The following is a 15,595-nucleotide window of genomic DNA, read 5'->3' on the forward strand; positions in this document are numbered from 1 at the left end:
ACTCTCAAATGTTTGTTTAACATCTGCAAACCAGCTGCCTTTAATTTCACTATACTGCAGTTGGATCCAGTTGGAACTTTTTTCTAAGACTGTGATAGTCACTAGGATTAAATGAGCAAGCAGTCATAGACTTACATTTAGCTTCCTAGTTGAGCTGGCACATAAAGGGTTACTTGTCTGCAGAAGAGTGGAAGTTAAGAATCTCAGAAGTGAAGTAACCCTGTAACCTGTTGACTGGGTGGCAAGTGACAGCGTGAGAATGTGCTCTGGATTAGTGAAATAAACTCAAATGGTATGCAGGCAGTCAGTGCCAAGACATGAGGTGTCCTTTCTTGCAGCCAATCAGCTTAGGTTTCAGCTTTTAATTGATAGATAATTGTCCTTCACACACCCACTAACAAAATGCAGAAAGGGAAGACTAACGTGAAAGAGACAGGATAGTTTGGTTATAATGATAGTGACTAGCAGCAAGTTAAATAAAAAGGCAGGGCAATATAAACTTTTCTATATGAAAAGTGACAGGCAGTATGCAGAATCTGTATGTGCAGCCTTCTTCCTTCCTTCCTCAATATCCTCCTTCATAAAAAAAGCATTACCCTAATGTTATTGCCAGTCTCCACCTTCAAAACTGGCCTGCAAGTAGGAAGACCAATCACAAGGTTAGTTTTGAAATGAGGTGGCTGGCTGGGAGGTGAAAACAGATGAGTGGCAGAAAGGCAGTACAGAGCACGGGGTGTGTGAGTCAGCTGTATGCTGCTGCTGTCTAAGACGTTCAGGACCTTCCTCCTTTTCTAATCAGCAAGTAATAGGAGGCTGGGACGCGTGGCTGTGGAGAGTTTGCATGTGTTCCAGTGGTACCCTGGACGTGTTCCATGTATCTGTCTTTCCTGCCAGTTCCGAGGAGTCTCACTTACGTACTGCATGTCATTCTCTTTCCTTTCTTTCCCCACATGTGCTTTTCTTCTCTCCGCCCCTCCTATTCTGTCACTCTCTCTCTACTTTCCCAAAAAAAACGTAGGAGGGGTTTCAGGAATACTCCACCGAGCTGACTGTCAGACAGGGCATGCCTCTGTCTTTTTTTCCCTAAAGAGCTGTCAGAACCAGCCCTTTTTCTTGCCTTTTATTATTTATTTATTTTTCTAAGAAAGGAAGAAAACTTCAGGACTTAGTTTTGTGAACACGTTGGCAGCAGGATCTGCCTTTTCAAAACTGTTTCTTTCTGCATTTATACTTTTCTACTTGACAAGATTTACTTTTGAGCCAGATTACTTTTTTTTTCTAAGCAAACATGGTAGCTGGCATGCTTATGCCGTTGGACCAGCTCAGAGCAATTTATGAGAAACTTTTTAAAGATGGGGTTCTGGTTGCCAAAAAGGACAAGAGGCCACAGAGCTTACATCCAGAAGTACATGGGGCCACTAATCTCCAGGTGATTAGAGCTTTGGGGTCCCTGAAGTCAAGAGGTTTTGTTCGTGAAACCTTCAGTTGGAGGCATTTCTACTGGTATTTGACCAATGAGGGCATTGCCTACCTGCGGGAATACCTACACCTTCCACCTGAGATTGTCCCAGCATCTTTGCAGAGGGTACGCCGCCCCATTCCCACACTAAACATCAGTCGACGTGCAGCACCTACTGTGCAGAAGGTAACAGGACCTACAACCTTTGCTCCAAAAGGGCCCAGTGGAAGACAGGGCCTAGGGTCCCAGCAGGATCGTCAGATGTACCGGAAGACAGAGATTGTGGAAGAAGTGAGAGCTGAAAGCGTAACTACAGTGGGAGTGGCCAGAAAATCTCCAGAACCCACCCCTGTTGAAGGTTTGCAACTGAGCAGTCATATTTCACTATTCTATTGTGATAATGCCAAGTATTCCTGGTACTGTGTGGTGTGTGTTGAGTGGGAGCGTGAGGTGCCTGCGGGACCCAGCTTTGTTGTTTAATTTATGTTTCCATTAAAGTCTCTTGGTGTTTAGTTTATATATTTTAACTCTGCTCTAAGTACCTCATTGAGATAGCAGTATATTGTAAGATGTACTTCTGACAGCTGGAAGTACACTGCTGTTTTCTGCAGAAGTGTGTATAAAGTTAGAAAATAAATTCTGGCATGCTTAGGGTACCTGTAGTGAGAGTGATCTAGCTTCTAGTTTTTGCCTAAGTCGTAGAGCAGTAAGTTGTTTAAATAATTTTCCTCTATGCAAAAATGAATTTGTATGTTGAATCATAGTACTAGGGCTATTTTTTAACATCATATTTTACTTTTGGAATGGGGGTGGGCTTTACATGTGCTGGAAGTTTATGCTGTAACTCCGGAAACACTGTTCAGTGTTAGAGACTACTGGTACTAAGAGTAAGGTACAAGGCCAACAGTCTTGTGCACTGGAAAGGTGCTGCTTCTGTCTGAATTTTGAATAACCCTGCAATTGTTGGCTTTATTTTTTATTAAAATAGTGGAGTTCTATGGTTCTTAAAGTGGAGTCTTTCTGTCATTAACTGTTACAGGTGACAAACAGACCACCGTGTAATTTTTAACCTCTATCTTAATTTGTAAAGTTTGAATTAAAAAAATAACTTTAAGGAGATATTAATGAACCTCTGTGTATTTTAGGATTAAAGGTTTGATTTGTATGTTCGTGTGCCTTGTTTTGTTGTTAAGCAAAGGAAAGAAGTGTTTTCCTGAAAAATAAGTGTGATTAATAACAGTGGCAAATGCTGTAAGTTTTGGGGTTGGGAGCATATCTGGCAGTCACTGAAGCACATACAGAGTCCTGTAATCACTTGTATGCCACAAAACTGAGGCAGCTACTGTGCTACATTAAAGCAGCTGAACTGTAAAGACTGCACATGGTTGGTGTGTGGTGAAAGATGGCTGCAAAGACATACTTGTTTTTCATTTATTATATAATTTGCTGAGTTTTTATCTGTCAAGAAAGTGAGATTAGAGTGGAATAGCATTCAGTAGAGACTAGCATTCCTGTGATGTCATCTTTTGTGTTTTGTATCCCATTTTACAGTTTTTATTGAAAACTTTCTGTGTGCACATGTTACACTGGTAGCCCCAAATCCAGGGCACGTGCTCTTCAGAAGAAACATTAGCGAGTCAGGGTTAGTAAAATAAATCTAAAAAGAGGGTTATGTAACTGTTCTTGGTGCAGTATGAGGGTTTTTTTGTGCACCTGTTACAGTACTCCCTTCTTCCTACAGTACAGTGACTTGCTGCAGTCTTTGAAAAGCCATGCATTACTGTAGAGACAAACCACAGAGTTTTGCTTTTTCTGCAAAAGACAGATGGACCTTGTACTGCTGCTGCCCATGCCAGCAGTCGGTCATGTGCTCTAATTTCCTCACAGCTGAGACAACCCTTGTTACTGGTATGATAAAATGCTTCATTCAGTATAATTATGTGCGGTATTGTGTATGTGTATGAGAGAGACAAGGGACAGAAATGAACCTGATGGAAACAAGAGGTCAAAAACATGGCAGCTGAGTTTGTGGTGGAAAAAAGCAAAAAACAAACAAAACACCAATCAATATCCTGAGCATTTCACAGTGCAAATAAATGTAGAGTGTGTGTTCATTTCCTTAGGGGGCAAAGGTTAGATGACATTCTGCAAGCAGAACAAAAACTTTAATATTTTAAGTTATCCCACCCTTACAGCACTACAAAATAGTGAGTACTTAATGAAATGTCCAGTGAGGGGTACTGGGATAAGGCAGTGGGGGTTGTGGTTCCTGCATTACTGTTTGGTTGTCATGCTACAGTGTTGACCTATTTCTGGCAGAGTGACTAAGGAGTAGGAACAGGGTGTATATATATATATATATATATATATATATATATATATATATATATATATATATATATATATATATATATATATATATATACACATATACATATAAAATCAAGGTGAAGGAAGCTGAAACCATGCAGAGTGGACAGAGCAGAACCTTATAAGGAGGGCGAGAGGGAGGGAGAGAGGGATCATTGTATGTGCTCCCTGACAGGGAGCAGAGAGGAAGGTGAACTATCTGTGATGTACAATACACTTACTAGAAGCAAGAGGTTCCTCTAGAAATCCTTTCGCTTAAGAAAGAGAGTGGGTGAATATAGATTCTGAGGTTATTTGCAGGTGCATAATAACAATTGGCGTTAGCTTGTTTTCACTGTACTAACAGCAGTCCATAAGATGGCTTCAAGGCAGCAGTTAGGGTCCCTAAAGTACCATTTCATTTAGAATTGCCATAGAGAGGAAAAGAAAGCGATGCAACAACGAGAATAAAAAAACAGCGATATCCATGATTTTTGCCATGTTATACAGATTATATAGTCTTACAGCTGATTATAATTAGGAAGGGTGATATGGAAGAAGAAGTGACCCCTCCCCAACATGTGGTACACAGATGGACTTTCCCCTATGAGAAATATTCTGTTCTTTGTTCTCCTGTTGCTGTTTTGTGGCATGATGTTTCCACATTAAGTAATCTATTTAGGATCCTTCAGTACAAATGTGCTCCTCTCTCTGTGTTCTTGATATTATATCAAAATGCTTGGCCTTCTGCATGTTGCACAGCCCTAAGAGTTAAGTCACTGTTCCAGATGTTGTAAACTGAAAATATTGCTGAAAGTAATAAAATAAGTAAATAAATGGAGTCCTAGCTGTGTCAGTCATGCACCACTGATGATGAAATTGCACCTAGCAGGTGGTGCTAAGGATGGAACAAACTTAGCCCATGATGGCAATGATTTCATTATGGCAGTATTTATGGCAAAGTTGCATTGCTAAAAGTCAGTACCATTGTAAGATACAGTTAGTCTAATGCATTGCAGTATGTAGTGTTACTGTCAGTAAGACGGCAGCATTGAAAAATTAATTCTTACTAGGGTAGTGCCATGAAAGAGATCGGTGTCATGGTTAGTGCATGAATGATGTTGATGTGCTATGAATGAGATTATTGTCATGGATAGTGCCATGAATGGCACTGATGCCATGGGTGGTGCCATGAACAGCATCAATGCCATTGGTACTAGCATGAATGACATCAGTAACATGGGTAGTGTCATAAATGACATCAGTGTCATGGGCTGTGCATGAATGGCATTGATGCCATGGGTTGTGCCATGAATGACACCTGTGTCATGGACAGTGCCATGAATGGCATTAATGCTATGGGTAGTGCCATGAATGACAGTGTCATGGGTAGTGCATGAATGGCATTGATGCCAAGAGTTATGCCATGAATGACACCTGTGTCATGGATTAAAGTTTTATAGGTTGGTACTAGGCTATCGGCCCTAGGGCCTATACAAGCCTAGCGATAACAATTCCCTGGCTATTTCTTCCCACACTATTTACTTTCATGAATGGCATTAATGCTATGGGTAGTGCCATGAATTACATCAGTGTTATGGGTAGTGCATGAATGGCATTGATGCTGTGGGTATTGGCATGAATGACAGTGTCATGGGTAGTGCCATGAATGGCATTGATGTCAGGTAGTAGTGTGAATGAAATCTGTGTCATGGATAGTCCCGTGAATGACATTGATCCCATGGACTGTGCTATGAATGGTATCAGTGCCATGGGTAGTGACATGAATGACAGTGCCATGGTGCCATGAATGACATCAATGCCAATGTGTAGCTCCACTGGTGAGCAGTACAGTAGAACTGGAATACATCAGTAAATTTAGTGGCGCTACTGATGACTGTTAAAGGGAAGGCCATTACTGATGTTACATTTAATGGCAGGATGTAACTGTTAGAGTTTTTGATACCAGTGTGCAGTATATTTGATACAAGGTATGTATCTAGGTTTGTGCCATGGCTGGGCTCCTCTCAGTGAGACAATATGTCTAATGTTGTCATTTTTGAGTAAATGTACATAGTCTATTTTTTCACATTTTGTGAGTTAGTTATTTGTTTAGTTAGTGCCATGTGGACAATGGCACTAGTTAGCTACTTTCCCATGGGCAAGTACCACCCAGAGAATCACTTTAAGTAAAGCAGCTTGATCAGTAATGTTACACATAGTGCAGTACTGATAAGTCTGATGTCTATAGTACATTGTCATACACGTAGTATAGTACTGATGTTGGGGAGTTTACCTTCACTACACCAGTGACACTAATAAGTGCTGATGTTGGGGGGTTTTACCTTCACTCCACCAGTGACACTAATAAATCTAACTTCCATAGTACATTGCCATACACATAGTACAGTACTGATGTTGGGGGGTTTACCGTCACTACACCAGTGACACTAATAAATCTGACGTCTGCAGTACATTGCCATACACATAGTGCAATACTGATGTTGGGGGGGGTTTACCTTCACTACATCAGTAACACTAATAAGTACTGATGTTGAGGGTTTTACCTTCACTACACCAGTGACACTAATAAATCTGATGTCTGTAGTACATTGCCATACACATACACTAATAAATCTGATGTCTGTTGTACATTGCCATACACGTATACAGTACTGATGTTGGGGGTTTACCTTCACTACACCAGTGACACTAATAAGTCTGACGCCTGTAGTACATTGCCATACACGTAATACAGTACTGATGTTGGGGAGGTTTACCTTCACTACACCAGTGACACTAATAAATCTGACGTCTGTAGTACATTGCCATACACATAGTGCAGTACTGATGTTGTGGAGGTTTACCTTCACTACACCAGTGACACTAATGAATCTGATGTCTGTAGTACATTGCCATACACGCAGTTCAGTACTGATGTTGGGGGGTTTATCTTCACTATACCAGTGACACTAATAAATCTGATGTCTAGTACATTGGCATACACATAGTGCAGTACTGATGTTGGGGAGGTTTACCTTCACTACACCAGTGACACCAATATATCTGACGTCTGTAGTACATTGCCATACACATAGTGCAGTACTGGTTGGGGGTGTTTACCTTCACTACACCAGTGACACTAATAAGTACTGATGTTGGGGGGTTTTACCTTCACTACACCAGTGACTGTAATAAATCTGACGTCTGTAGTACATTGCCATACACATAGTGCAGTACTGATGTTGGGGGGTTTACCTTCACTACACCAGTGACACTAATAAGTACTGATGTTGGGGGGTTTTACCTTCACTACACCAGTGACACTAATAAATCTGACGTCTGTAGTACATTGCCATACACATAGTGCAGTACTGATTTTTGGGGGGTTTACATTCACTACACCAGTGACACTAATAAGTACTGATGTTGGGGGGGTTTACCTTCACTACACCATTGACACTAATAAATCTGAAGTCTGTAGTACATTACCATACACATAGTGCAGTACTGAGGTTGGGGGGGTTTACCTTCACTACACCAGTGACACTAATAAATCTGATGTCTGTAGTACATTGCCATACACATAGTGCAGTGTTGATGTTGGGGGGTTTACCTTCACTACACAAGTGACACTATTAAATCTGATGTTTATAGTACATTACCATACACGTAGTGCAGTGCTGATGTTGGGGGGTTTACCTTCACTACACCAGTGACACTAATAAATCTGACGTCTGTAGTACATTGCCATACACGTAGTACAGTACTGATGCTGGGGGGTTTACCTTCACTACACCAGTGACACTAATAAATCTGACGTCTGTAGTACATTGCCATACACATAGTGCAGTACTGATGTTGGGGAGGTTTACCTTCACTACACCAGTGACACTAATGAATCTGATGTCTGTAGTACATTGCCATACACGTAGTACAGTACTGATGTTGGGGGGTTTATCTTCACTATACCAGTGACACTAATAAATCTGATGTCTAGTACATTGGCATACACATAGTGCAGTACTGATGTTGGGAAGTTTACCTTCACTACACCAGTGACACCAATATATCTGACGTCTGTAGTACATTGCATTACACATAGTGCAGTACTGGTTGGAGGTGTTTACCTTCACTACACCAGTGACACTAGTTTACCTTCACTACACCATTGACACTAATAAATCTGAAGTCTGTAGTACATTACCATACACATAGTGCAGTACTGAGGTTGGGGTTTACCTTCACTACACCAGTGACACTAATAAATCTGATGTCTGTAGTACATTGCCATACACATAGTGCAGTGTTGATGTTGGGGGGTTTACCTTCACTACACCAGTGACACTATTAAATCTGATGTTTATAGTACATTACCATACACGTAGTGCAGTGCTGATGTTGGGGGGTTTACCTTCACTACACCAATGACACTAATAAATCTGACGTCTGTAGTACATTGCCATACATGTAGTACAGTACTGATGCTGGGGGGTTTACCTTCACTACACCAGTGACACTAATAAATCTGACGTCTGTAGTACATTGCCATACACATAGTGCAGTACTGATGTTGGGGGGTTTACCTTCACTACACCAGTGACAGTAATAAGTGCTGATGTTGGGGGGTTTTACCTTCACTACACCAGTGACACTAATAAATCTGACGTCTGTAGTACATTGCCATACACGTAGTGCAGTACTGATTTTTAGGGGGTTTACATTCACTACACCAATGACACTAATAAATCTGATGTCGTGCAGTGTTGATGTTGGGAGGTTTACCTTCACTACACCAGTGACACTATTAAATCTGATGTCTTTAGTACATTACCATACATGTAGTGCAGTGCTGATGTTGGGGGTTTACCTTCACTGCACCAGTGACACTAATAAATCTGACGTCTGTAGTACATTGCCATACACATAGTGCTGTACTGATGTTGAGGGGTTTACCTTCACTATACCAGTGACACTAATAAATCTGATGTCTGTAGTACATTGGCATACACGTAGTGCAGTACTGATGTTGGGGGTTTAACTTCACTGCACCAGTGACACTAATAAGTACTGATGTTGGGGGGTTTACCTTCACTACACCAGTGACACTAATAAATCTGACGTCTGTAGTACATTGCCATACACATAGTGCAATACTGATGTTGGGGGGTTTACCTTCACTGCACCAGTGACACTAATAAGTGCTGATGTTGGGGGGTTTACCTTCACTATACAAGTGACACTAATAAGTCTAACGTCTGTAGTACATTACCTTACACGTAGTGCAATACTGATGTTGAGGGGTTTACCTTTACTACGACAGTGACACTAATAAATCTAACATCTGTCGTACATTCTCATACATGTACTGCAGTACTGATGTTGAGGGCTTTAACTTCACTACACCAGTAACACTAATAAGTACGGATGTTGGGGTTTTTTACCTTCACTACACCAGTGACACTAATAAGTCTGGCGTCTGTAGTACATTACCATACAAATAGTGCAGTCCTGATGTTGGGTGGTTTACCTTCACTACACCAGTGACACTAATAAATCTGATGTCTGTACTACATTACCACTAACACAACTGTCACATATGTGCAATGGTGATATAGCCAGGAGTTTTCAAAGTGTACTTTTACTTCCAAAATGCAGCCCATCAACTCCAGAGTCCAGGCTTAAACAAAAGCAGAAAAAAATGTTTAGCCAACATAGTATTCTGAAAAAAAAATCCATTTGCAAAATATATAACCATAAACCTTGATAAATATGCCAGTTAAAAAAAAAGAAAGAAAATAAATTCTAGCACTTGTCTTTGCAGTGTGAGTAAATTATTTTTTTAAAAATCAGTGTGTTGTTTGTGCCTATGCACATTGCCACATCACTGATGGTGCTGAGACACTGAAGGAGCTGCTTGCAGATGGTATACTGCTTCTGGTGCCTTATTTGCTTGCATTTTTTTTTAAGTGTGAGAGAGGTATTCAAACAGGTAGAAGTCATTTTCAGTGAAGGCCCATGAAAAGAAGCTGCAGCAAATATGAACTTGCAAAACAGCAAATGTGAGAAATTGTAATATACATTTTGGATGCACAAGTAAATGGAGTGTGTAAAGAAATGAAGTAGAAAATAGTCAAAGGAATTTTAAATGTAAACGTTTATTTGTACATATACTGTCAAACATAAATTGAGTACTTGATATTTAAATTTGTTGATTAGTATTAATTAGCTTAACAGGTTGCAGAGAGCTTGTCATATAGGATGCATAAAAGGAGGAGGAGGAGAAATAAACTGTTTAGTGTACAAAGCTATGGTGGTGGCGGTTTTGGCAAAGAGATAGGAGATATGGGTAGTAATACAATTAATACAATTGACAAGATATTTCCTCCCAGTAAAGTGCATTGCACTGTAGTCAGGAGGCAAAATGTATTTTCTATCAAAGAGTTTAGTAGCAACAGTGACTGACAATCAAATGAAGTACTGAGCACTTCAAAAATAAAAGCAACTTTTTATTATCTCCAGTAAATGATGAAACAAATGTTAAACACTTTTTTCTTTTATAAACTACTCCCTTTTGGACAGAGTGGCCTATAAAACTGCAGAAAGAGATTGATTTTATTTTAGTTTAAAACACACCTATCCTGCATACTAAAAGTAGCTTCTTTTCTGATACCACGTGGACAGAAAGCGCAAGCAAGCAATTTAGTACTGTATATGTAATGTTGCATTCATTGGCATGCGCTTGTGTAGTACGTTTTAAATCAGTTCTCTGACATATATCAGTCCAGACATGTAGAAGTGCCAAGGAGTACAGTGTAAAATGGTCATATTAAAAAAATAAGGCATTTCTTTTTAAAACAATGCCATTGTATAACAGTAGTACACTATGATGGGGATATGGCTAATTCCATATTTTACACAGGGTGGAAAAGTGGTTGCAGTTTGGTCCCTCAGGCCTATCCAGCTTCCGTAAATATCATTTCCCCCTTTCTGCCTTAGTGCATTGTTTAACATATATTGTAAGCACATACAGATTGGAATAAGAGGGAAACACCACAGTACTCAGAGAGAATAACGGTAACTCACAGCCAAGATGAAAGGGGTCATTAGATTAAGAACAAAGAAGAGTGGTGCAGTGGTCAGTGTTGCTACCTCACATAGGTTGGCTCATCCTTTAGGTTCTCAGGTGCAATGCTTCTGTGTGGAATCTGTACGTCTTCCTTGTGTCAATGTGTTTTTACTGGGAGTTATGGTTTCCTCTCACGTTCCAAAGGTGTTTGCTGTATTTGTGTTTGTAGTCCTCCATATTGTCCCTAGTACATGGCATGCCATGTGAGGGGGTAACTATTTCTGTGCATCCAACAGTGGGCTGTTGCTGTAACTAGGAGTAGTTTCTTTGCCTTGTGTCCATTAAGTGCCAAACTGAGCTTTGGCTCCTCGGCACCATCAAATTGGATTAGGCAGGTTATCTACGAGGGAGTGGATTGGAGTGTTAGAGATCTTAGGGTGAGAACTTAGCTGTAGAATATGAATGGCTGTGCTTGAAGAATAGAATAGGGCAGTAAGTGTATTGGAGACTATATGTCAAAGAAATAGAGAGTTTATATACAGTAGGTGCTACCTGTGTTGCTTTGCCGCTGGACGAGTTGCTTATGTTGATGCAGTGCCAGTCAGAATCACTCGCCATGTAGCGGCTCCTTTGAAGGACTCACTGTGTTCTACTTCTCTCTCTCTCTCACTAGCTCTACCTGTTTTGTGATCAGGTGAGTAAGTGGCTCTGTATAGGCCCTTTAAGTCATAAGTCAAAAAGGTACAAAAATAGGAAACAAAACATGATCTGTTGCACAAAAAAGATTATTAACATGATGATGTATTTAGAAAGTGACTGTTAACAGACATGTAGGCATACTTCTCAAATTTCTACTCTTTTGCACAACGTTCCTAATGTGGGCTCAGTTTTTTGCATTGTCTTTCTTAAAATACTCTACAAACCTATTGCCTGCCTCTCCCTCTCCTTCTTAGTATCCTACTATACCCCTAATTGTCCACTCAATAGCTCCAACCAGCAACTCCTAGGTATTTATAAACCCAATAAAAACATTGGCAAACTCCTATACAAATACAAAGTGTCCCAGGCCTGAAGCAAACTCCCCTCTAATGTAAGAAACATCTCACACTTAAAACGTTTAAAAAAAGAACTAAAACACTCCATATTAAACACATGATCCTGCCCCTGCCAGGGCCCTGCTTAAATCCCTCCACCCTCCTTCTCCATTCTGCACTCAATTTCTTCATTTCTTTTTACTGTGATAACTCTTATAACACTATTTCTCACTCAAGTAGATACTATACCAGTCTGTTCAACACCTCTTATTCAATTGTAGCTATAATCTATGTAAATATGTTTATTTTAATACTTAACTGACCTGTATCAACTATTGTAAATAATCATTCTCTCAGTTTTCACTGTTCACTTCCTGCCTAATGTGTACACGTTTTCTCTGCCTTATGTAACTGCTTAGTACTGCTTTATGTTACCATCCCTTTTTATATTGCTTGGTGAATCTCAATTTGTACTTTAATTTTGTTTGTATTACATTGGAGCTTTTCTCCTCTGGTTTCCACTGAAAATGAGCTTCTGGCTCAATTGGACCAACTAGATCAACAAATTTAAAATAAATAAATAAATGTTTTGGCTTTTATGTAAATCACTGATGATTACAGTCAGCCAATAATGCCAGACATTAGAGTTTTATACTTTTTGTTGTGCAAAAAATGCATGCGATGCAAAACCTATTCTGTTAACTGTTTAACTGAATTAGAGTAATATTTGAAATGTGTCCCTGACTTTGGGCCTTTGTTTCCCCATTTTCTTTGTCTTTGTTCAGAATTCTTGAGGAAAGCTGAGAGTTGTACATGTAGGCAGTGTTCTATCTACTTTAATTGGTACGGTGGTGATGATTTAGATAGGGCTTCTGCTTCGTATTGTCACTGGTGTGCAGAATGATATTAACCTTTGAAATGATCAGAAGTAACTCACATGATGAAAGAGTTAAAAGGTAAGGTACTGACCCTGATTCTTACATTATGCATACTGAGACAAGGAAGAGTGACAAGAGGTAGGTTAAAATTAACTTATTTTTTTATTGTAAGTAATTGTTAAACCAGGTAACAGAGTTACTGTCAGGTCCAAAGTCTGTAGCAGTAAAGAGCCAAAGATGGTGTGAAACAGTATTAAAAGTTTTAAAGAGGTCTAGAATACAAGTCTCAGGAGGTATTGGTTCATGTTATTCATTAGATTTGTAAAGGTAAAGTCATCGGTGGTGGAACTATGATTGGTTCTAAAGGTACTGTGTTTACCACCTAGCCTGCCATATTTATAAGTGTTCACTAAGCTTTGCTGGGGTGGGGGGGTTGAAAGACTAGTATAAAATGATATACAGAATGAGGGCAGGGTTTAGGAAGGCCAGTTTTGTGCAGAGTACTAGGAGTATGAACTAACCCTAGCTTTATTCTGTGGTCCTGGGTTCTGTTCCATCCATCTCCATTTTCCTACTGTGCAAATCTGAACAAGTTATATTACTACAGTGATTCTGGTTGGAAAACCTCAAAACTCTTAGCTGTCCCTATTTTGAAGGAACTTTCCTGTATTCAAGCCTGATTTACCCCTGCTCAGGATAGCCCTCATTTTGGAGGTATGTTCCTATTTTCAGGTTTGTTTTACCCCTTCACACAGTTTTCTGAATCCCCTTTATTTCATGATTTTTGAATCTGCCTACTACATAGAAAGCCACACTGCCTATCCAACATACTAGAGGCATCAATAATTTCAAGAAATTATTACACTGCCTTTGATAATGTGATTATATTTTTCCATAATTTGTCTCACTCTGTTTCTTAAACGTTTGTAAGTAGCATCCCATATTCCACATGGAAGAGGGAAGTGTTATGTACTATTTGGTATTCAAATTTTATGCTAAATAAATGCCCAGATTTTAGCTGGGTTTTCCTGCTTTTCAAGGGCCTTTGTTTCCATTTTTAATGTCTGCAGGTTAAGAGGTATGATGCCAAATGTTGACTTACTTACCCTTCTGATTACCAATGCACTAAGCTGCTTCAGGTTCTGATATTGTGGGTGTTGACTTTTACATATTGTCAATACAGAAAACTCCTACAGGAAATGTTGGAGGGGTTACATAACCACATACAGTCCTCATATGTAAAGATACCATAGAACCTCTCAGATAATGCCAGTTATGGAAAGTTATGTGCTATTTGGTATTCATATTTTACGCTAATTAGATGCCCATATTTTTAGTTGGATATGCCTACATTCCAATGGCCTTTGTTTCTGTTTTCAACGTCTGCAGGTTGAGAGGCATGGAACTCAGTACCAAAAACAGACACTAGTGCTCAGGGGCCATCATGCCATATCCAAAGACATGAAAGATAATGAGGGCGCCCTGTTGTTATCTGACTAAGTTATGTCTTAGAGCTCCAGTGAAAAACTGATAAACTATATGTAAACTGATCTTTTAGTAGTAGTCTCAAAAATATCTGCCATTGCCTGTTACTGGTTTACAGTGTAAGATTCTTAGTCTTAAAATATCTCATAAAAGCAGGAAGAGTGGTCATTAACAGGCTTATGTGGCGAATAACCCGGAAAAATATTTGACATTGATTTAGTTATTCTCATCCATGATGCTACTGATGGTGTTACTTTCATTTATGGAGTGACACTTATAAATGTTAATTGCCACTTAAGGAGTTATTTTGCTGTGTGACAGATTCACATTTCCTCATCCTGAAGCAGAGCCACTGGTGGAGTTATTCCCAGTGGGATATGAGATACTGATATATATAGTCTCAGTGAGACATTGTAATTGATGCACTTATTTTTGCTGAGGCAATGTCACTTGACACAGTAATAATTTCCAGTAGGGAAGTGCCACTGATGATTTTATTCTCAGTGAGGCAGTACGACTGATGCAGTTGTGCTTTGTGAGGCAGTGGCACTGGTGATTTTATTGTCACTGAGGCAGTACCACTGATGGAGTTGTTCTTTGTGAGATAGTGCCTCTGGTACAGTATTGTCACAGAGCCAGTACCACTGATGCAGTTCTTTGTGAAGTAGGGCCGCTGGTGCAGTATTGTCACTGAGGCAGTGCCACTGATACAGTTATCTTCATTGAGGCAGTGCCACTGATGCCACTATTCTCAATGAAGCAATGCCTTTAATAGAGTTATTCTCAGCAAGTGCCACTAACACAGTATCCTCAGTGAAGCACTGACGCTGATGCAGTTTTTCTATTGAGGCAATGTCTCTGATGGTGTTGTCCTCTGTAAGTGGCACTGATGTAGCATTCCCAGTTAGGCAGTGCAGCAGTGCCACTGACAGTATTCCCAGTGGGGATAATACCACTTTTGCAGTTATTCTCAGTGTGACAGTGGCACTTTATACAGTTGTTCTCATTGAAGAAGTTCCACTAATGCAGTTATTCTCATTGCAGAAGCGACTCTGTTGGAGTTGTCCTTAGTGCCACTAAAGCAGTATCTTTAGAGATTGTGTCATTGATGCATTTATCCTTAGTGAGGCAGCACCACTGACACAGGAATCACAGTCAGTCAGTGCTGCTGCAGTTATGTTCGGTCATTCAGTGCCACTGACATTATATTCTCAGTGAGGCAGTGCCGTAGGCTGACTTATTCTAAGAAGTTTGATATTATGCCAGATGTAGAGTGAGGACCTTGTTAATGGCAGTAATCTAACTAGGAAATCACAGTAAA

General features: G+C 39.9%; 1 protein-coding gene across 8 annotated transcripts in view; it reads left to right on the plus strand.

The window, feature by feature from the left end:
• PLEC (plectin) overlaps nucleotides 1–15,595 on the plus strand; it is a 1,553,583-nt gene that overhangs the window by 750,806 nt on the left and 787,182 nt on the right. For 4 of the 8 annotated variants that reach the window (XM_044067390.1, XM_044067392.1, XM_044067391.1 and 1 more), the window contains exon 1: nucleotides 1,253–1,817. The exons of the other annotated variants lie outside the window; for them this stretch is intronic. In XM_044067390.1, coding sequence (XP_043923325.1) covers nucleotides 1,289–1,817 — 529 coding nt within the window. In that variant the 5' untranslated portion in view covers nucleotides 1,253–1,288. Of the gene's footprint in view, nucleotides 1–1,252; nucleotides 1,818–15,595 lie in introns of those variants that run through there. 8 annotated transcript variants of the gene reach the window in all.

Source organism: Protopterus annectens, chromosome 3.part1, assembly GCF_019279795.1.
Source record: "Protopterus annectens isolate FY-2018-M chromosome 3.part1, PAN1.0, whole genome shotgun sequence".
Classification (NCBI taxonomy): Eukaryota; Metazoa; Chordata; order Ceratodontiformes; family Protopteridae; genus Protopterus; species Protopterus annectens.